The 23398-nt window shown below is 40.4% G+C and overlaps 1 protein-coding gene across 1 annotated transcript in view; it reads right to left on the bottom strand.

Annotated features, from left to right (window-relative positions):
* Positions 1-23398, bottom strand: part of itfg1 (integrin alpha FG-GAP repeat containing 1) — a 237556-nt gene that overhangs the window by 155709 nt on the left and 58449 nt on the right. Inside the window, exon 7 of the mRNA XM_043706920.2 lies at positions 4046-4104. Coding sequence (XP_043562855.2) covers positions 4046-4104 — 59 coding nt within the window. The remainder of the gene's footprint in view (positions 1-4045; positions 4105-23398) is intronic.

Consider the following 23398-nt stretch of genomic DNA (forward strand, 5'->3'; position numbering starts at 1 on the left):
TCATTTATAAAAATGACAAACAGCAGTGGTCCCAAAACAGATCCTTGTGGTACACCACTCGTAGCCAGACTCCAGACTGAATATTTTCCATTAGTGGCTACTCTTAAAAGTTATTAGTTGCAAACTACATGCCGTACCTTGAATATATGATGAGCCACCACAAAACTGAAGATATTGCTTTGAATATAGCTCATTCTTTACTTGCAAACAAGATTGAAACAGGGGAGAACATGACACACTATCTATTCTAGTAAGATTTTTAAAGCTTCTAAAAGTCAGATAATTATTAAACAATCTTCCAAGCTACATACGAAAGTTTTTATTCTGAACTTAAGTCTCAGCATGTTTTGCAAGGACATAACAATACCAAATACTTTTCATTATGTGGCATCACTGGGATTGTTCACATTTTATTGTCCATCTCAAAATACACTGGAGAAGGTAGTTATGGTTTTTTTATTTGAATCACTGCACTGTCACAAAGCTCTTCTGGTGGGAGTTCTAGGATTTTGGCCCAACAACAATGCCCATGTTAAGATGGAACTCCACCTATGGAAGAAAGTGAAGAGTTTTCCAACTTGGCTTATGCCTTGCAGATGGGGAAGGTTTTAAAGAGCCAATACCCAGTCAATAATCACAGCATTACGTGGCTGCTCCTATTCAGTTTCTGATTGATGGCGATCTACATGATATTGATGATACGGGATTTATGAGATTATATTGCATTGAACATAGAGTTAATACAAAGCAGGAAGCTTATGTCTATCACAATGGCTATGCATAAATTGCTCCAGATTATACAGGAAGAAAATGGTAGAATTAAGACAATGATAGAAAATGCTATAAATACTTAGCTTATCAGGCAGAGAAGACAAAGTTAACATTTCAGGTTGATGACCATCATCTGTACTGTGTGAAGTTGGTAATTTCACAATCTTAGTGCAATAGCAAGAAAAGATAGGAAAGGAGATGAGGATGAAGGGAAAAGATAAAAGGAAGGTCTGCAATAGTGTGGAATGTAAGAATGCTTAATCTAAAACAAAGGATGGTGATGCAAGGGAAAACAGGAATGTAATCAGACAAATACAGAAACAAAAGATTTGTTTAGACTTTGGCAACTGAGCTGCTGCTTCTGGAATTCTTTACTGGACTATAATTTAAATCCCTTTCGCAACTGGATTGTAATTTACACCCCTCTCGCAATGTGTAAGTAATGCTAGTGCTTTCCTTTTAAATCCTCTTTGAATAACAAGACTATATTTCCTTATCTTAAGATTTTACCGAGGTACTTGAACATAAGATAGCGCCAGTAAAAGGTAGCCGTTGTAAAAATGTTTCATTGTACTCCTGTACATTTGTACTGGAATACAAATGACAATAAAGGATATTCTATTATATTATAAAAATAGCAACAACACTACAAATTACTGTTATCAGATTGAAAAATTTCAGAGTAGTGGTCACGATCTGAAGTCAGTGAAATCAATGTTGAGTTTGGAAAGTTTTTATAGAGAGATGAGATGCTGTTCCTTTGAGTTCCTTTGGAATTCATTTAACAGTGTAGATGTTGAGGTCAGAGTGTGATCAGAACATAGAATTAAAAAAGATTAGTGACTGGAAACTTACAATCATGCTTTTAGATTGAAAGGTGGTGTTCTGCAAAATAATAACCCAAATTGCATCAGATCTCGTAATGGTCAAAACAGTGCGTATCAAATTGGAAGAGGTACATGTAAAACAATTTTTCACCTAGAAATTATATATTGGGCTCTTTAGGTTGGAAAAACAGAAGGGAAAGGTGGATCTTGCGATTCCAGTGCTAAAAAAGAATGATATTATTGAAAAGAGCATGGGTGGTAGAGACAATCGTTCCTTTAAAATGCTGAAAGAGAAGGGTGGGAGAAGGAACAACACACTGGAGGCTACAGAAAATTAATGTGAAAGTAATGGTATTAAAGATGAGGGCAAGGAAGTTGCTAGCATGGACTTCTTCTATTTCTGAACAAATGAATTGGTTTGAAATATTCTTTGCTCCCTACTAGGACTTCCTGGCTGCTGGGTATTGCTAGAATTTTCTGCTATTTCCAGTTCCAAAAATCCTTTGCACCTGGTACAACTGAAAACCTTTTGGGCAAGGTCAAAAAATAAGGAAGACTCTTCCAAATGTAGATAATATAATATATTTTTAGGCAAGACCACCCTCCAGATCCAAGTACACAACTGTTCAACAACACTAGGTAGAAAACTCTAGAATTAAGCACACAAGATTCAGGATTTTAAAACTTGAGACAAAATTTTAGAATTTTACAATAAATATTCGAGGTAGAACCCTAAAAAACTTAATAATCAATCATTCAGTCTCATTCTCATACATTTCTTTTGGATTGTTTTATTAAATTCAAATCTTTATTTGTTTAAGTTTAAAACCTATTTCGGATTCTGCTGTCTCCACCACTTCTGGGAGAGCAATCTGCATCCTAACAAACATTTTAAACTTTTAAAAATCTACTCCAAGCTCTCTCTATCAGAAATTGATTCCATTGCATGATGTATTGCATTGATCCACATTGCATGTGGATATAGATTTCAATATTTAATTCATCAAAATTCCGTTTCAAACAGTGCCATTAAGTTGTCTCTTAACCTTATCACTTGAATGGAAAATCTAATTTCCATAGTCTTTCCTTATAATTGCAAGTTTTCAAATCAGATATCATAGCAAAAAAAAAAATTCTTTAGATCTCTTTTCATGACTTTTACATTCTTCACATATTAACATTTCCAGATGTACCTGGGGTTAGCACCAACACATTTTCTTTGCATTTAGTCTCTACATTTATTGACAAAACTGTTTACAAACCATTTGAGGTGATTGGTTTCATAAATTTGTTTTCACCTTTAATGATTTGTGCATTTGAACCCTTACATTTCTCTAATCAGTTCAAAGCCTTATGATTGGATTCATTTGCTTTCTCATTATTCTTCACTGACATCTTAATATAATCGCACAGATGTTATGCTCATGACTGTCAATACTGTTTTGCTGGGATATAAATCCACCCACAACATGACATGGGAAGGACAATGAACTTAAATTACAGTGAACTCAAATTGAGAGCAGACTAACTGTTGGAATACTTAATTTGCTCTACTTCAAGAATATGGCAGGTATAGAATTCTCTGCAGTTCATCACATCTCAGCAAATTGATCCAAATAACCTTGGTTGAATTCTGCATAGTCTATCATTCTAAGTACTATTACGATGAATCTATTTGACAAAAATTAATGATTGGTAAATCAATTAAGAAATCAGGATCTTTAGTAACATGAAACAATATTATACAAATTGCTAAGACAACTTAATAGTTCAATAATTATAAACTTTTGGGCAATTTCAAAATATATTAATTCCAATTACATTTATTGCAGGTGGAGATGATACACATGAATATTCACATCTCCTCCTGTTCCCCAAAGGAATTTCCTTATACTTAATTTTCATTTATTTCACTTGGCACTGTTCTCCGAATACGATTCAACAAAAACAGCTTCTAAATTGATTACTCACTTGTCCATCAGCTCAAATTTAGTAGAAAATCTGATGGCTTTTAGGTATGTCTGTTCAAGGTAGAACGTCATTTTCCAGGAACATTGAACATGAAGCTGATGCAATGAATATCTGCAATCTGATTGAAAACTTGCTACAATTCTTCCAATGGAAGGAGAACAGAACTGTGAAGAATATCTCTCATGTTATGTATGATTTCAAAAACAAAAATACAAAAAAATTGTGTTTGCCTAATATCATAAGACTATATTGCCTTTTAGATTTAAAAAAAAAATCAAGCAAAGTTAGTGCTCTGGATTGGACATTTCTCCATTTCAGGGTTCCAGAGTCAAACAACACCCCAGGGCAGATGTTGCACAATTAGAAGCAAAACAACCTCCACAGTTCAATCTTGTAATGTCACCTTAATCCACTTGTGTTAAGTTTTCCAACTGCCACACCTATCACTAAGAAAGTCAAAGGCATTTATGGAATACCTTGTTTTCCCAAATTTCGAAGTGAATTCCATCAGGCTCTTTAGTGGTAAGAAATAAGTCTGGAACAAAGATAAAATAAGTGATTAGATAAACAATAATTCAGTTATTTTAAATGCTTAAACACAAAATATGCATACTTTAATACACAAGATCTTGAAATTACAACTCTTACATTCACTTAGCTAATTGAAAACATATCAAATGCATATTGAGAGAGTAAAACAGTACTTCTGCACTGGAAAAGCACCTCTCAGGTCCTCGGGCTACTCAATGTTTCAAAATCAGTTTTGACAAATGGTCAGTGGTGTTTTATGGGAAAAGTAACTGTCAATTCATGACCATAAACTGCAATAAGATCATGGCCAGTTACTGTTTTTATGAAATCTGTTGTGAGAGATAAATGTTCACAGAAAACTTCCCAGTTCTTTGAATTGAAAAATAATCTTTGCAGGATGTGGGCACTGACTAGCCCAGCATTTGATAACCATCCCCATTAGTCCTTGAGAAGGTGGTGGTGGGCTTCTTGAACTGTTACAGCTCATGTGGTGTACATATTGCACAGTGCTGTTAGGAAGGGAGTTTCAGGATTCTGACTTAATAACAGTGAAGATACAGTTCCAAGTCAAGTTATAGCTCCAAGTCAAGATGCTACATGACTTGAAGGGGATGTTTCAGGTCTGATACTCCTAAGCACATCCTGTCTAAGCCCTTCTGGGCTGCAGATGCTGTGGAGTTTGTAAGCTGTATTTAAAGGAGCCCCGGTGAGTACATCTTGTATATCAAGCATGATGCTTGTCCTGGGTGGTAATGAGATTCCAGAGTTGCTGAAGTTGCACTTACCCAGCCAAATGGCAAATATTCCATTGCATGCCTCACTTCTGCCTTGTATAAAGGGGACAGGCTTTAGAAGTCAGGTAGTGAATTATTTGTTGCAGAATTCCCAGATTCTGACCACTCTTGCTGCCACAATAGTCACATGATTGACACAGCTCAGTTTCTTGTCAATGGTTACTCCAAGAATATTGATTGTTGGTGATCAAATGTCAAGGAGAATAGTGACATATTTTTAAATTGGAAATGGTAATTCCCCAGCATTAATGTGGCACAAATACTACTTGGCACTTCACAGACCAAGCCAGACCACTGCGTAACTCTTGTTGGACATGGTCATGGATGGCCTCAGTGTCTGAAGAATCATGCACTGTACTGAAACATAGATGATTGCACAAAGAATTTTTCTCACTTTTGACTTTATGATGGAAGAAAGATGAAGGAGTCAATAATGGTTAGGTCTTGGATAGAACCTGAAGAACTTGCAGTAATGAATGGAGAATGAAATGATTGACCTCCAAAAACCACAATCTGTGGGTAAACTCATACCAGCAAAGATCTTTCTCTTGATTTCAATTTTGCTAGAACTCGTTGGTGCCACATTAGGTTAAATGCTGCCTATATGTGAAGGGCCGTCATTCTCATCTAATCTCTGGAGTTCAGTTTATTTGCCAACAAACAAAACCAAAGGTATTTTTTACTTGCACAACAATATATTTGAGGTACCGGGGGAGGTCTAATAACTGAATGGATCCATATTTAACTTCAGCGCAAAGACCTTAGACACTGGTCTTTCTCCACTGCACCTCGGCAGCAATTTCCCCAAGCACGTAGCCCTGGACCTTGGAACGTGCCAGTCTGCAACACTCGGTTGGAGTCAACATCTTGCTTTGGAAGACCATCAATCTTTGGACAGAGCAAAGACCATCTTTCGCATAGTTGATGGTCTTTCAAATTCAGTCAATGTTTGTCTCTGTGCGTGTCCCAGGGAACAGACCTTACAGCACAAAGTTCTGTGCCACGGAGCTGCTCGGAATGAACTTTGACAAAAACCACTGCATCTTTTTCCAGATTTACTTTGCTAAGGAGTATTCCAGAAGGAGATAACGGACACTGTCTACCTATCCCCCATCCTGTTTCTAGGGCACAGGCGTCCAGGGTTATTTTGAAACACTGACATGAGGGCCTTTTCCGAACCTTTACGTCGCTCGCCGAAAATGCGTACTCTGTAGCATTACCATGGGCCAGGGTCCGGGTCATACTGGTGTTAAATGAGGCTCGAACTAAGATGCAATGCATCAGCCTGGTGCAAAACTGATCTGTTTTAATGGACATGCGCCCTCATTTTACATTTTTTTAAAGTTAATTTTTTTGGTGGGTGTTGGCTGGTCCTTGTCTCCGGCTAGAGCCGGTCTGTGGTATTCTGCTCATTTATCACTGAAGAGTTGTAGTAATTACAGCGTCAGTGATAAGGTGAGCCCGGGCGGATGTTTGGAATCGTTCAATGCAGAGGAATTTCCTGAGGCTGTTATTCAAGCCCAGCCACTTGCCTTGAGCACTCATCATGAAGCAAATGTACTTAAGATCAGAGTCTCCTGTCAATTAATTATATCGGCGTTAAGGTGGTTGTATTTCTGTCTTTTTTCCTGCCACACCATTTCAAGAGCTTTGCTGTCATTTTTGTACTGCACTGGAACATCGACCACCACAATCTTTTGATCTTTTTTAAATATGAGATCGGGTTTCCATAGTGAGCCATCTTTCGTGAATAATCTCGGCTGAGCGTATGATGTCCAGCCATACTTACTGACATGCTTCTGCAGCTGGTCTACGATCTTATTATGGTGTCTTATTGAAGCATTTTTAATGAATGGGCAACAACCTGAGATGTGTGAAATAGTTTTGATTGCCATCTCGCACATTCGGCAAGTTTTGATTCTGTTTGGCCTTCCCCTTGATAGGGTGGCTCTTGTCGGATATAGATTACTCTGCAGGAGCAAGCTGTGAGGATTTTAGTTGACTTGCTGGTTTCAACCAAGAGTATGAGATCTTGTCATCTCTGTAATATTGAATGCCTGCCCCTTGACATTCAAGCCTTCGCCACTTTGCGAATTCCCACTCTCTCCATCCTGCATACCTGGTGGGCAGTTTCTGTCACCTGGCATCTGGCTTCTGAAGTGCTGGCATTTTTGTCTGGATGGGAGTCATTGGGTCCATTTCCTCTTCGCAGCCGCTTTGGCTGCCAGGCAGGAAATCTTGGATTTCTCGCAGTCCTGCAATGGTGTCTCTGATGTATTCTCCTCTATATTGAAAGGAGGCCTGTACGATCACATCCTTGGATATCTCTAGTGTCTCGCACTTGCAGACAATCATGAATGGAATCTGCGTTTCTAATTTTGGGATGCCTAGACTGCCATTCCTGTTGTTGGCATACAGGATTCCATCATTGGTATGAGGTGGAAGATGGAGGAATTCTTTTGTGGCATTGCGTATGATCTGGTCCAGATTTATGAGTGTGCTTTGAGATGCTTCGGACAGGATCAAATGAAAATAGAATCCGGGGATGACATGAGCTTTTAGGATTTCTAGGCGTTGCCTTGGTCAGAGAGATGTTGCCTGCATTCCTTTCACCCAGGTCTTAATACTCTCCTCCCATTCTCCTTCCGACGCACCTGCCCATGGGTCGATACTGGCACCCAGGTATTTTGCAGTGTCACCTGGGGCATGTAGGCTATAGATTTATTACGCAGCTTCCAATTAGCAAAGTGATTGGACAGGAAGGTCTTCCTCTTAAACGAGGTCTTTCCTCGTAAAGTGGAAGACTTTTGTCTTTGTGATGTTAATGTCGAGGCCCACATGATCACAATATGACCGGAGCAGCTTCAGATTCCTTGCCATACCGGTGAGAGTCTTACTCAGAAGGGCTATATCATCTGTGATGGCCAAAGTTGAACAGTTGACTCTTCTGCCACCCAGGGGCATGGCAAACCCTGAGTCAGCCTTCTCCAGACAACATATCAAAGGATCCAGAGCGATGTTAAATAATATGGGTGAGAGTGGGTTGCCATGCTTTATGCCCCTCTTAATGTTTATTGGAGTGGTATAAATACTGTTCCCTTCTACCACAGTTATATTGCCAGTGTAGAGATCCTTGATCAGGCCTACAAAAACTTTTGGGAGATGTGTTCTCTGCAGCGTTTTCAATAGTAATTTGTGCCCAATTGAGTTGAATGCTTTTGCCAGATCAACAAAGACAACTGCGAGATCCTTACGGTTATGCTTTGCCCCCTTAATTAAGTTCTTGAGGATGACAATGTTCTGATTGCACCCGGGAGTGGCTGTGAGAAACCCCTTTTGTCTATTGTTAACTTAGACAGTTTCACTGAGGCGTTTCACCATTATTTTTGTGAACAGTCTTAGCAGCATCAGCCCAATGATTATTGGCCATCAGTTGTCAATGTTTTTCAGGCGGTCTTAATCCTCGCACTTAGGAATCATGACAGTGTGATTCATTTTTAATGATTCTGATATCGTGCTCGATTTTAGCCATAGGGAGAAAAGTTGGGTAGACAAGTTTCCTCCTCTTTGTGAATGGATCTTATATCACTCAGTTTCAGGCCATCTGGTCCAGTGGCACTGTGCTTGTCCATCCCCTTGATGGCTGTCTTGACCTCTTCTACCTCTATGGGTTTTATCAGGGATCGGTAATCTACATTCCCGATATACTGGGCGTATTTACTGATATTGGATTTAGGATTTGGTACCGACAGTTTTTCTTGGAAACATGCCCCCAATTCCTCTTTTGGGAGAAGATGAGGGGATGAGGTAAGCATCCCCATGATCTCTCAAGCCAGCTGGCACCAGTTGGTTTTGTAGAGCTACTGCATCGCTCTGACAGGACTCTACGTGTTGCCCATCTTTTCTTTGCGCCAGTATTATTGCCAATCTTTGTGTCTTTTTTAGCCTGGCTTTTGAGGCTTTGTCCATTTATTTTGTCTTTTCCTACCATTCATTAGGAGGTTGGTAATACTCTCCATCAGTCCATCCCAGAATGTCTGGGTTGTTCCTCGTGCTCAAAAAGCTCCTCAGCTTATTTTAGCTGGTCATCTAAGTCCCTAAGCTTAGGCATTGAAGCTGGTGTTCTACAGTTGGCTCTTTGGTGCGGGTTTGTTTTATCAGAATTATCTCAAACACACACTGCCTCAGATTCATGCAAGTCATTAGCTATGCTCGTATCATTTGGGATTTGGACCTCTGTCGGGGTGCTTGTAAGGTTTCTGCGTTTGTCAGACATTTGCTTGGGTGTTTTTATATTAAGGATGCTAACGGTCTCTTTATTAATGAAGGTGCATCTTGCAAATCTCTTTTCTAATTCCTTCAGGAGTGCAATCTCCTTCTGTGACAAAATGTGCTCACTATTTGCCTTTGATCTTGAATGCCATTTTGACGCAATTTTCATTTCGTAGAATGGGACGCTGATGCCTCTCATTTGACCAAGTCCAGCCTGAGTTATAAACTGCTGGTCACATGTGCTGCATGCAATGTCCGCTGTTGGAGGGGGTTTGTTACCTTTGCAGTTAGGATAATGGCTGCAAATTGTGTGATACTCTCCTGCTTTATCGCAGCATGAACATTTTGTTTGAATGCTCTTAATTTTATGCACCTTGGTCATATGGATCTTGAACAGGGTCATTAGATTAGATTAGATTAGATTACTTAGTGTGGAAACAGGCCCTTCGGCCCAACAAATCCACACCGACCCGCCAGTCGCTGTGAGGAAGAAAGTATTGCAGTCCGTGCAGAACAACCCGTCAACAGGGTAATGGATTATTACCTCTTGGACAGATGTTCTGTCATATACTGTTTCGATAACAACTCCTTCCATGAGGGCAGTTGTCTCGGTTGTTATACTATCGATCTTGATTTCAGTCTCATTAGCCAAATGCTCTGAGCCCTGCTTCGATATTTGATCATTCCTGTTGTAGAAGGTTTGGGTAGTGATGCTTATATCATCCGGTGGGTGGGCCGCCCACATGGGATCTTCTACAACATTATCCGTGTCATCCACTACTGGACAAGTTGGATCCTTGGGAGGAATAACCGAGCTCAGCTCCAAGTAGGGCAAGAGGTATCATCCCAAGATCACAGTCTCGGTTTGACTTGAGACTGATCTTGTTGTCAGCTTTGTAGAGCAGGCGCAGTTAAATTTAACAACTTAACACAGCTCGCAGTTGTGCATGAGGCTGCGGGGAGGTTGTTTATCCGGGATGCTTCCCAGTCAGACTGCTCCATTGAAAATGGAGCACTCATGCTTTTTTGGAGAGTGATACCGAGGTATCCGGGCTGTGTATACCACGGCCGTCTTGTACTTTTCCTCAGCCAAGACTACTGAGCTTACCAGCAGGGCCAACAAGGAGGCATGACACAAACTATGCGCAAAATATGTCAAAATGTCATAGTTATGCTTGAAGAATCTCACAGGTAGTGCCCTTACCACCAGCAAAGCGATTTCTTGGTTCTTATTGAAAAGTTCTGGTAATGAGGCATTCTGCCAAATGACTGATAGTCTGCTCAGGAACAACCTGTCAGGATCCACTCTCTCTTTTTCCTGCAGGTTCTGGAGGATGCTATGTGCTGATCACTTTCTGATGGACTGGTAGTCAAAACTGCTTGTATTTTTGCAAACTTCTCTACGAAGGACAGGCGATAGCGAATGGACCAACTACTTAGAGCATTTAACAGGCACGAAGCCAGTCTCATCCTTCACAACACTGGAGACAGGTAGAAGCTCAGAATATAGTGACACTTGGTGCTTTCTGTACTGAGGGTCTATATACATCTTGATGAAGTTGTACACAGAAGTCGCCATCAGGATGAGGACAGTGTTGAGTACATTCTTCCCCTCCATTATCCAGAGCTTTGTATGTGTCATCGCTGTGGACACAGTCCATTGTAGATCTCCAAATGAAGAGGAAGATGATTTGGATGACTAAGGTTTGCTAATCCTCTGTGATACTGACCCCCATCATCTGCAGCAGTAGGTTCTGCTTGCTTTTCTGGAGTTTGGACTGTTTTCCCAATCTCTCTTTTACATTCTGAATACCTTTGAGGATAAAGAACCTCTTGATGTTTCCCACCAGCCCGCTGAAGACTCAGAAAAGGGCTTCATGGTTCTCCAACCTGTGTAATCCTTTCTGAGCTCCTCAATGTTTTCTGGGGTCAACAGTTTCACATTCAGCTTCCATATTCCCTTGTTGGGCTGGTCATTCTGTAGGTGACAGTCAGCCAGCACGAGGCAGTGGTTCGAGAACAACACTGGCTTAATGTTGGTTGATCTGAACGAAAACTTGCAGGACATAATCAGGAAATCGAGCTAGTCCTGTCTGGCCACGACCAAGTGTATCTATGCTGCGCTCCAACTGCAACTTGGCAACTTTAACCGGTTTGAAACTTTATTGCTGGAACAGCACAGCAGGTCAGGCAGCATCCAGGGAACAGGAGATTCGACGTTTCGGGCACAGGCCCTTCTTCAGGAATGAGGTGTAATTGTACCAGCCTCCACCACTTCCTATGGCAGCTCATTCCATACACGCACCACCCTGTGTGGAAAAAATTGCCCCTTAGATCCCTTTTAAATCCTTTCCCTCACTCTAAACAGATGCCCTCTAGCTCTGGACTCCCTTACCTCAGGGAAACTATCTTGTCAATTTACCCTATCTATGCCCCTCATGATTTTATAAATCTGTCGTGAAGTCACCCCTCAGCCTCCGATGTTCCAGGGAAAACAGCCCCAGCCTATTCAGCCTCTCCCTATAGCTGAAACCCTGGCAACATCTTTGTAAATCCTTTCTGAACACTTTCAAGTTTCACAACATCCTTCCAATAGGAGGGATACCAGAACTGGAGTATTGCTTACAGTTCTGGTTGCACACTATGGGAACAATATAAACACATTGGAGTGCATACAGAAGAGCTTTGTAAGTGTGCTTCCAGGGATTAGAGACTTCAGTTTGAGGAAACATTAGAGGAATTGGTACGGTTGCCCTGAAGAAGATAAAGCCAACAAAAGATTTGTCAGGGGATTTCAAAATCATGAGGCATCTGAATAATGTCAATACGGAGAAACGGTTTACCCTTGTAAAAGGATTGAAAAACAGAAGGCAGGCTTTGTTCAGCAAAGGAGCAAATGCAAAATAAGAAAAAAATCTTCACAAAGTGTGTTAGGGTATGAAATATGTCGCCTGAAGGTGGAGTGGAGGCAAATTCAATTGAAAAGCATTCAAACGATCATTGGATGATTATGTAAATAGAAGCAATTTGTAAATTTATGGGAATAGGTAGGAGTTTGACACCAAGTTAAATGTTCAATGCAGGTACAATGGGACGAGTGGCTTCCTTATGCACCATAACAATTCTGTGATTTAATCACGTGTATTTTTAAGAATAGGCTGATTCTGTTCATCTGAGGACTCACCAGATTCAAAACATTCACTCTGTTTCCTTCCCATGGATGCTGAAAATGTGTTGCTGGAAAAGCGCAGCAGGTCAGGCAGCATCCAAGGAGGAGAATCGATGTTTCGGGCATGAGCCCTTCTTCAGGAATGAGGAAAGTGTGTCCAGCAGGCTAAGATAAAAGATAGCGAGGAGGGACTTGGGGGAGGGGCGTTGGAAATGCGATAGGTGGAAGGAGGTCAAGGTGAGGGTGATAGGCCGGAGTGGGGGTGGGGCGGAGAGGTCAGGAAGAAGATTGCAGGTTAGGAAGGCGGTGCTGAGTTCGAGGGATTTGACTGAGACAAGGTGGTGGTGGTGGTGGGGGGGGGGCGGGGGGGGGGAGAGGGGAAATGAGGAAACTGGAGAAATCTGAGTTCATCCTTTGTGGTTGGAGGGTTCCTAGGCAGAAGATGAGCCACGGGGTGGTTGGGTTGGTTGGTCCGGGTGTCCCAGAGGTGTTCTCTGAAACGTTCCGCAAGTAGGCGGCCCGTCTCCCCAATATAGAGGAGGCCACATCGGGTGCAGCGGATGCAATAAATGATGTGTGTGGAGGTGCAGGTGAATTTGTGGCGGATATGGAAGGATCCCTTGGGGCCTTGGAGGGAAGTAAGGGGGGGAGGTGTGGGCGCAAGTTTTGCATTTCTTGTGGTTGCAGGGGAAGGTGCCAGGAGCGGAGGTTGGGTTGGTGGGGGTGTGGACCTGACGGGGGAAGTCACGGAGGGAGTGGTCTTTTCGGAACGCTGATAGGGGAGGGGAGGGAAATATATCCCTGGTGGTGGGGTCCGTTTGGAGGTGGCGGAAATGACGACGGATGATATCCCATGGATGCTGCCAGACCTGCTGAGTTGCGCCAGCAATTTCTGTTTTTGTTTCTATTAACTTTGTACCCTGATTGGTACATTACTAGGTTCACCACCAGACAGCTCGAGTTTTCTTCTGCTCAACATAATTGACGGAACACTTTTCATTTACAATTTCCAGACAGCTATGTCCCAAATCCCAGGGCTTTCCATCACTCAAACTGTCAATTTGGAAAGGCTCTGATAACTTCTCACCTGGGACAGCTTTATAGGATGCTGATTAAGAGATGACAAGAACAATTTCTACCCAGTGATCATCATATTGATTGTAATTTAAAAAAAAGCAATGGAGGATCTATCTGGCTTTTAAGTTAAAGATATCAAAATGAAAGAGTAAAAAGATAAAATAAATCAAATAGCATTCATTTTATTGCTCTGCTCTGTTAAAACAGAGTAATTTGAAAAAATTTAACCCATAGTGGTGTGAAAGAAACTGTGTACAGGTAACAGTTCAAAACTTCAGTATTCACTTCATGTATTCCAACTGCCAGTTTTCCTAAGTGCAGCTAGGAAAAATACTGTTATTTACTCCAAGTGAAATCTTGCATATGGATCAAATTGTAGAATTTCATAAACAGTTGTCTATACAGAAATCACTCAACATGTATTTATTGTTAAAAGCTTTGACAAAGGGTCAGTTGGACTCGAAACATCAGCTCTTTTCTCTCCTTACAGATGCTGCCAGACCTGCTGAGATTTTCCAGCATTTTCTCTTTTGGTTATGTATTTATTTTGCTTGACTAAATAGCAAATTATGGAACAATACCTTATGAACATCAAATACACATTTAAGTTTAAATAAATAAGTTTAACAAACAGAAAAAATGAAGTAAATAAATACAATAAATTTCAAATAATGATATGGGAGATCAAAGTATGCTAATTTTCAGATTACCAAGAGGTTCTTTAACTACAATAATGTAAAGTCTTTCATTATCCTTATGGATTTTGATGACCTTATTAAGCAGTCTTAATTAAACAATTCTATTGTACTGATTTTATTTTTCCCTCTTTCGATACACCAAACATGGGATATATCAGTGTTTATTACTCCACTCTGTTTGCAAAGAAGTCTGTTGTGATGAGATTGGCATTTTTGGGAAGTAAGTCAAACCTGAATCACTAAACAGTTCTGGTCTCCTAATCCAAAGAAGAATTTAGGAGCAAATTACTGCAGATGCTGGAATTTGTACTGAGAAAAAAAATTGCTGGCGATTAGGGGCAGCACAGTGGCTCAGTGGTTAGCACTGCTGTCTCACAGCACCAGGATCCCAGGTTCGATTCCAGCCTTGGGCAACCTTCTGTGTGGAGTTTGCACATTCTCCCAGTGTCTGCATGGGTTTCCTCTGGGTGCCCAGTTTCCTCCCGCAGTCGAAAGATGTGCAGGTCAAGTGAATTGGCCATGCTAAATTGCCCATAGTGTCAGGGGTGAATATAGGGTAGGGGAATGGTTCTGGGTGGATTACTCTTCGGAGGGTCGGTGCGGACTTGTTGGGCCGAAGGGCCGGTTTCCATACTGTAGGCAATCTAACCTAATCACAGCAGGTTAGGCAGCATCCGTGGACAAAATTAAAAATCACACAATACATTCACATAAACCTGCGGGACTATAAATTTGTGTTGTGATTTTTTAAACTTTGTCCACCCCAGTCCAACACTGGCATTCCACATCATAGCATCCATAGAGAGAGAGCAAGCTAACATTTCAAGTCTAGATGACTCTTCATTAGAACTGTTGCGAAGTGTGGAGGGGGTAGCATTTTCGCTATAGTTGAGAGGACGGGGTGGGAGGAGACGTGCTGGGGAAGAAAGGATGTTGATAGTTCAGATTAAGTGATTAAGTGAATGTGAGAATGACAGAACTATTTGAAGGGGTTGAACTCAATATTAAGTCCTCAATATCAACTTCTTCAAATTATGAACCAACTCTCGTTCCTTCCCCTTCTTTTAGTTTTGTTTGTTACATAGTCTGTCACCAGGTCCTCTTCCCACCCCCACCCTAGTGGGACTGTCTGTTCTTTCCAGTCTGGACACACCATTGTTCTGTTATCCTCACATTCCAGTCTGAACTATCAATATCCTTTCTCTCCAGCACTCTCCACATTACCAACTCTCTGTCCCACTATAACATAAATGCTGGCCCCTCCAAACTCATGTCAGCTCTGATGAAGAGTCATTTCGACTAGAAACATTAGCTTGCTCTCTCTCCATGGATGCTGCTTGACCTGCTGCGATCTTCAGAATGTTTTGTTCTTGCTAAGGAAGGATCTACTTGCCAAAGAGCTGGAACGCAACAAGGGTTCACTCAAGTGACTCTGAGAGAAGATGCCAATCCAAAAGGAGAGATCAAGTAACTTTGGCTGATATTCTCTGTAGCGTAAAGAGATCTTGTTGGATTATACAAGTTTCTTACAGGGTAGACAAACAGGAGGCTGGAAGAACACAGAAAACAAGGCAGCATTAGGGGATGGAGAAGTCGATGTTGAGTATTAACCCTTCCTTAGTTCTAGAAGTAGGGTTAGGGGGAGCTACAGATAAAGAGAGTGGTAGCCAGGGCTGGGGGGAGTAGCAGCCAGGCAGCATCAGGTGGTGAGGAAAGGTTTGGCAGAACACATACTGAGATTTTGTTTTCCAAGTCTAGAGACACTGTAACTATGGTTCATAATTGGTCTCAAAAATATATAAAATTCTTGATTAAGAGGGGATTAGTAAAGGAAAATTCACTGTCCCACCCCAGAAAACTGTTTGCAAAGACTCTGACGGGTTTCAGCTGAAATGTGGGCCCTGACCACTGCCAACTGAGATCCCAGCTGTGCCCCTTGCATGGCCCCAATTGATTGTTGGCTGCCTACTGGTGGCAGGTGGATAGATAGTCAATGCTATTATGCATTTCAGGCAAAATTGGACAGAGGCAATACTGTGAATCCTTTTAAAGCCACTATTATATATTAAAATGCACCGTAGACAATACTGATTTACTAACCTAAAGAGGGGCGGGGAGGTGGGGGAGTGGAGGGGAACATGGAGGTGAAAATAAAGTGTGGGCAGATCAGAAAAGAAAAGTCTCTGTCATCAACCAATCTCAACATTAAAGAATAACAATAAAGGTCCCAACTAAGTTTCAGTTTGGGATATGATTTGTCCAGTCTTACTCTTAGCTATGATCCTGGACAGTGATCCAGTCTCCCTGTTGCACCTTAATGCCATTTTATATTTTTCATCTTCTGAAATTTGCACATATCTACTTAGCTGAGAATTTTCCTTCCTCATGGTCAACACAGCCCTCAAACATGTTGACTCATTTTGGGTACTTCTGTCCTTACTCCTCCTTGTTGTTTTCAGAACAATGATAGGATTGTCACCTTTCACTACTATCGCCTTTGCATTCAACAGATTCTCTCTATCATTTGTGCTATCACTAAAAACAGCTTCCTTTGCTTTTTCAGCATTTGAAAGGACAGTACCTTTGATTCACTCTTCCATCATCTGTTTGGTTTCTCTTGGCATCTTCTCATGCAAACAGTTGCCTTGTCAATCTCTGCCTTCCCAATTTCCAGTGTTTTCTGGGTGAAACAATAATTAATTTCACTTCTCCAACTTTGCTAATTATGATGCAATCCCTTCCATTAGAAATTAATGCTTTACAAAATACCTCTTTGCAGTCTGAAAATGTGATCTGTGGTTCTAATGGCATCTTGTTTAATAATCAATCACACTTCTGGTCTGACATTTCTGCTCCTGGCATCCTTCACCATCTTACTGATGATTAAGATCTCAATATCAGGGAACAACATCTCATTTTTCTCCCCTAAGTATTTACAATTGTTTGGTCTTAATATATTTAGATTCTAAGCACCAGTCTTTTAATTTCAGATAACTGATGTATAAACAGAGAGTGCTGTATGAATGTGGTGAAAATGTGAAGAGGTATCTGGGATGTGGAGTGGTATGTGGGATGTGGATCCCTCAATGGTATACCACTGCTGGTTAGGTGGTCTACCTGTCTGTCTGTTCTCTGCTACAAACATACCACAGGATGACCGCTAAATCATTCATATTAAACCTTCACTTCTAAATACTCAATTTCTTCACCATCAATGCAATGTGGCTGCAGCATCTTCTGTGAGCAAATTGTGCTGCAACCACTGACCATGGCTTCTTCGGCAGTACCTCTCAATCCCACCATCTCTAACACCAGAAGGAAAAGGGTAGCAGTTATAAGCGGCATACTACAAGCTCCAAGTAACTCTCTAGGTTTCTCACAACAGATCACCATTCCTTTGTCAATAGGTGAAATCTTGGCACTCTCCACCAGCAAATAGTATAGGAATACCTTCACAACACAGACTGTAGTAATTCAAGCCAACAGCTTCCCTCAAGCTTTCAATGGAAATGGAGGACAATAAGTGTTGGTCTTAGTGATATTCATTTGTAAATGAACAAATACAACAAAACTATTTTTCTCCTAAGCTCTTCAAATGTTACTCTAAGAATTTCAATTTCTTGGCATCTATTCTTTATTTTTGTTATCAGTAGCACCTTGTTCTCTTGAGCCATCATTACTTTTGAAATTTAATCAATCTCAAACTAATCAGTTCTTTTCTTGTCTCTATCTACTGTGGCTGTGCATTTGTTGCTCATCGCTAATATTTTCCAATTATATGCAAAGTAATTGACCTGATGTGTTGGCTCTTTCTTTATTCACCGATACTGTTTTAAGTTGACTTTTTCCAGCATTTTCTGCTTTGTTTCATACAAATTGCTGGATGCAGGTTTCGTCAGCCCAAGTCACATTACCAAAAAACATGAAACATTTACAGAAGTTTCTGGGAATGCTCAGCAGGTTTGGCAGCATCTGTGAAGAGAAATCAGAGGTAATGTTTCTGGTCTAGTGACACTTTCTCAGAAACATTTGCTTTTTCTTGTGATATAACGACAAATTGTAATGAATTCCTTTGACACCAATGCAATGAACATGACTTGATATAAAATCTCCCACACTGATTAATTAGAAATGAAAACAATTATCAGAGGAAATTTGATGAATTAATGAAATGTTCTTAGATATTACTTGTGGAGAATATAAATTAGTACTTGCATGATAGGTTACTGCTCAAGTGTTGCATATAACGGAGTCTCAATCTCTTTGTATCAGAGTCAACCTCTTCTATACTATTAAAAAACACATGGAACTTCACAGTATAAGTACTCTGTATAAAAATATTATACAAAAACTTTTATTTTGAAACTAAAACAGAAATTGCGGGCGAAACTCAGCAGGTCTGGCAGCATCTATGGGAATAAAGCAGAGCTAATGTTTTAAATCTTGTGACTCTTCATCAGAACACAAGTTTTGTTTTGCTTCACTTATTAAAATGTGAAACTTACTGGAGTGTTGGTATGGAGTGTTTAATGGTTAAATCTAACAAGACAACATTCAAAGATCTAACAAATGCAGAAAACCAGCTGGTTCACCATATGAGTGATACAGCTAAGCTCTAGATTTATTTGTCAATGCAATATAGTACATGTTAAAAAAAATCTTCTAAGGGTATGCACATCGCTTAAGAATGGGAGCCATGAGCTGGACCTGGATCTGCAGGGTCATGACAATGAGGCAGCAGGATGTTTGATCAACCCGCTGTAAAATACTCTACTTTATAAACAGCTGTAGAGTCAAGCAGCAGTTAGTTACAAAGAACTACATGTGAAATGAGCCTAATATTTGTTACACTGGTCAATTCTTTACTTACTATCCCTCAAAATGGATATTAAATCTTGATTTAATATGATGTGTGGGAAAGAAAGGACAATGTTCTCTAATCCAACATCAGCAGCCATTGAGCTTCGTATGTCAGGATTCTTTCATTTCTTGAACCTGCTCAGAAAGTATGCCAGGATTGTAGCAGTGGAATTACCATTGCATGATGGAATCTTGAAAACCTCCCCGTCTTGAAAGATATAGATTGAATAGATGCTGAAAGCTGCCTACAGACCACTCCTCATTGAGAACCTCTGATGTACAGGACAGTTGTTTCAAATGAATTAGAGTAATTACAGGGCTACCAAATATTTAACCATATGGAAATGACTAAAATATTAAATACTTTTTGTTGGATTTGAGGAGTCAGAAAAAAATATGATGGTCAAATGTGGGTAGATTATTGTGTAAACTTTGCAAATCACCATGTTTTACTGTGCCAATTTACTTTCTTCTAATTCTAATTATTCCTACCTACCCTTAAATTACCTTAAAACTTAACTACATCTAGATAAGTTGCACCTTTGTTTGTTTATTTGTATATATGTTTATTTCTACACCATTAATTTTGAAATAAAGCAGGTTTTTTTTGTATTTACAACTTTCTTGTCACTTTCCAGTTTTTAATTTTATTAATTTGATTTTAAAACTTATCTTTAAAAAGTGATAAAAGAACAGCTTCACTTTCTAAACTGGCCTGATCGCAACTCTTTACTTCTCATAGAAATATTACTATTCTGCTATTTATGTTTCATATGTTTCAAGATTGCGGATGAGGCCCAAGTGACTTTCTTGATGATCTTGAATAGTGATTTCCATTGCCAAACATTCACACCATGCTAGAGATGGAGGCAACGCAAGAACATTTTATTTTTTTACATTTTCAGCATCTACACCATTTGGTTTTGAGGAGACAATGGGAACTGCAGAAATCAGAGTTGATGAAGCATGGCACTGGAAGAGGCATAGCAGGTTAGGTCGCATCCAAGGAGCGAGTGTAAGGACTGGGGAGGAGGAAGAGGTTGAGAAATAAATGGGGGTAAGGGTGGGGACTGAGGGTTGGGGGAATAGGAGAAAGGTAGGTACTAGGTGGGCAAAGGAAAGAGGTGATAGGGATGGGTTGGTGGGAAGGGTGGAGCGGATAGGTGGAAAGGAAGATGGATAGGGAGGTCAAATCAAGAGGGCAGATCTGAGTCAAATGGTTGAATCTGGGACGGGGTGGGGGGAGAAGTGATTTGGCGAATTCAATTCCTGGAGGTGGAGGACGAGGTGTTCCTCCTCAGTTTTCAGGTGGCCTTGTGTAGGCAGTGGAGGTGGCACAGAATGATCATGTCCTCAGGGGAGTAGGAGGGGGTGTTGAAGTGAATGGCTATGGGAAGGTGGGGTTGGTTAGTGCGTATGGACCAGTGGTGTTCTAGTCTGTACGCACTAACCAACTCCCCCTTCCCATAGCCATCCACTTCAACACCCACTCCCCATCCCACTTCCCAAAGGACATAGCCATTTTGGACCTCCTCCACAAGGCCACCTGCAAACTGGAGGAGGAACATCTCAGGAGCCTACAACCACATGGCATTAACATTGAATCACCGGTTTCCAAATCTCTCCTCTTCCAACCCATCTCAGATTCAATCCTCTCTCTCAGATCCATCCTCTTGACCTGACTACCTGTCCAGCTTCCTTCCCATCTATCTGCTCCACCCTATCACTATCACCTCCTACTTTGCCCACCTTTCCCTCATCCCCAAACCCTCCACTTCCCCCTCCATTTATCTTTCAACTCCTTCCCCCTCCCCAGTCCTGAAGGGTCCTGCCTAAAATATCTATTCTCTTGCTCCCTGGATGCTGTCTGACCTGCTGTGCCTTTTCTAGCAACATGCTTCAACACCATTTGGCTTTTATAACCTTTTCATTCCCATTCCAATTTTTGCACTGTTTACAAAGTCTTAAGTATGACAATTTAAAACAGATTTTCAATTCTTCTGAACTTAATGTAGTTGAAAGTATTACTGAACCAGCTCAAAACACAACAACTTTGAAAAAGATTTGCTCATCTTATAAAAATCTTGCTGAGATTAGTTAATTTTAGAAATGAGTATTTGTATGGATTTTCTAATCAGCCTATTCAGAAAAAAAATCAGCAGGTGGGAGTTGAACCTGGGCCTGCTGGCACAGTGGCAGGGCAAGACCACTGCACCACAACAACCTCTTAAGAGAATTTGCATAACTTTGATAGAACATGTGTTGTAACTGAGATGAATGTAATTACTCTAACATTTGATTTATGTGCTTGTTGCTTATTTTCCTAATTAATTAGCTTAAATGTAGAATGACAGATGTTGTCTTCCTTCAAGCATTAGTACAATTAGTGCATGAAAACATATAGTCAACAGACAAATCAAGTTTTCAAGTATGTAAATCTCAAGTAAACTGTGATATGGGAACAATTAATTTGTGCTTGAAAGTACTTTTCTGGACATTGTTTGCGGTCCCACACTCTTCAAATGCCCGAACACAGTTAGGATACAATTTCTGTGATTAAAATATGTTTTCTAAAATTAGGACAAATGGACATCCAGCTGCTACATATTTTGCCTTCTCAATTAACTCCAGTGACAATGCTCATGGGTAGTCTGAAACTGCAACCAGTCTCTGAATTTTTACGTGGTCCTGCCTAGATCTAAATATTGACACCTTTCTCCAAGCACATAATAAAATTTGACTAAAGCTGCCAATCACATGAGAAATAAGGTGAAAATACACATCCTCATGCAAAGTTACAGATCATAAAGTGTATTTGTAATCTTATCAAACTTTAGTTGCAATTTTATTCATCCTTCAATTGTTTTTATTGCCCTACTTCGGATGTAGATTTGTCATTTTTCTTTAGATACAGTAACTTTATTTGGTGATTGCATTCTCTGCATTTCTTAAGAATCCTAGTTGTGTACTTAATTAATTAACCTATGGCAAAATATTTTTTTCCTTAATTGCCACAATATATTGGTAGGTAATGCAGAACTGATCATTGGCATCATGTTGCTATAAGATAATTGTTCTCATTGTTAAGTCTCAATGGCCTGTGCCTCTAACAGGCTGTGATTGCTAAGCCTAACAGTGGTCACATATTGGCAGTCTATAAACCAGATTACAAAAAAGCACATTTTTTAAAAAAGTAAGTTGAAGACCTAATGCTTCCAAAGAATCAGCCTTAATAGGATGCTGAATTTGATTCTTCTAGAAATTACATACAAGTAAAACTCTGGTGAATAAGTTCAGGAGTACCTTTAAAATAAAACTTGAATTTGTTCTCAAGGCCTTGAGAAACGTATTGTGCTGATATTCAAAAGAAGCAGTATCAACCTGGGAAAAATGCTACAGTCCATTATAAAAGCTGTAATAGCAATGCACTTGGAAAATAGTGACACGATCGGACAGAGTTAGCATGGATTTATGAAGGGGAGATCATGCTTGATAAATCGACTGGAATTTTCTGAAGATGCAACTTGCAGAGTAGCTGATAAGGGGAAGTAGATGTGGTTTAATTGGATTTTCAGAAGGCTTTCAAGAAGGTCCCACATAAGAGAATAGCATGCAAAATTGAAACACATGAGATTGGAAGTCATGTACTAAAACTGACTTGAGAACTGGTTGGCAGAAAAATAGGCTTCCTGAGTGGCAGGCAGTGATTGTAGGGTATCACAGGGATCAACACTTGCACCCCAGCTATTCATAATGTGTATTAATGATCTGGGTGAGGCAACTATGTGTCATTTTTCCAAGTTTGCAGATGACACAAAGCTGAGTGGGAGGCTATGCTATCAGGAGGATGCAGAAACATTTCAGGGCAAGTTGGTCAAGTTAAATGAGTGGGCAAATGCATGACAGATGCATTATAACATGGATAAATGAGAGGTTATCCACTTTAGTAGCAAAGACAGTTTATTATCAGAATAGGAATAGATTGGGAAAGGGGGAAGTGCAATGTGATCTGGGTGTCCTCGTACATCATTCACAAAGCAAGCTTGCAGGTGGTGAAGGCAAATGATATGTAGACCTGGTTAGCGAGAGGATTCAAGGCCAGGTGCAGGGATGTCTTGCTGCAATGGTACAAGGTATTGGTGAGACCACGGCTGGAGTGTTGTGTGCAGTTTTGGTCTCCTTATTTGAGGAAGAATCTTCTGTCAGTTGAGAAAGAGTACAAAGAATGTTTACCAGACTGATTCCTGGATCTGTTAGGACCATATTCATTGGAGTTTTGAAGAATAAGGAGGGGATCTCTGAGAAATCCTTAAAATTCTAATTGGATTAGATATGCTAGAAGCAAAGTTGCTCTCAATGCGCAGAGAATCCAGAACCAGGGTCACAGTTTAGGGATAAGACGATCTTTTAGCATGAGGATAAATTTCA

This window comes from Chiloscyllium plagiosum, unplaced genomic scaffold, assembly GCF_037043375.1.
Source record: "Chiloscyllium plagiosum isolate Xiang-an unplaced genomic scaffold, Cpla_swu_hap1 HiC_scaffold_17, whole genome shotgun sequence".
Lineage (NCBI taxonomy): Eukaryota > Metazoa > Chordata > Chondrichthyes > Orectolobiformes > Hemiscylliidae > Chiloscyllium > Chiloscyllium plagiosum.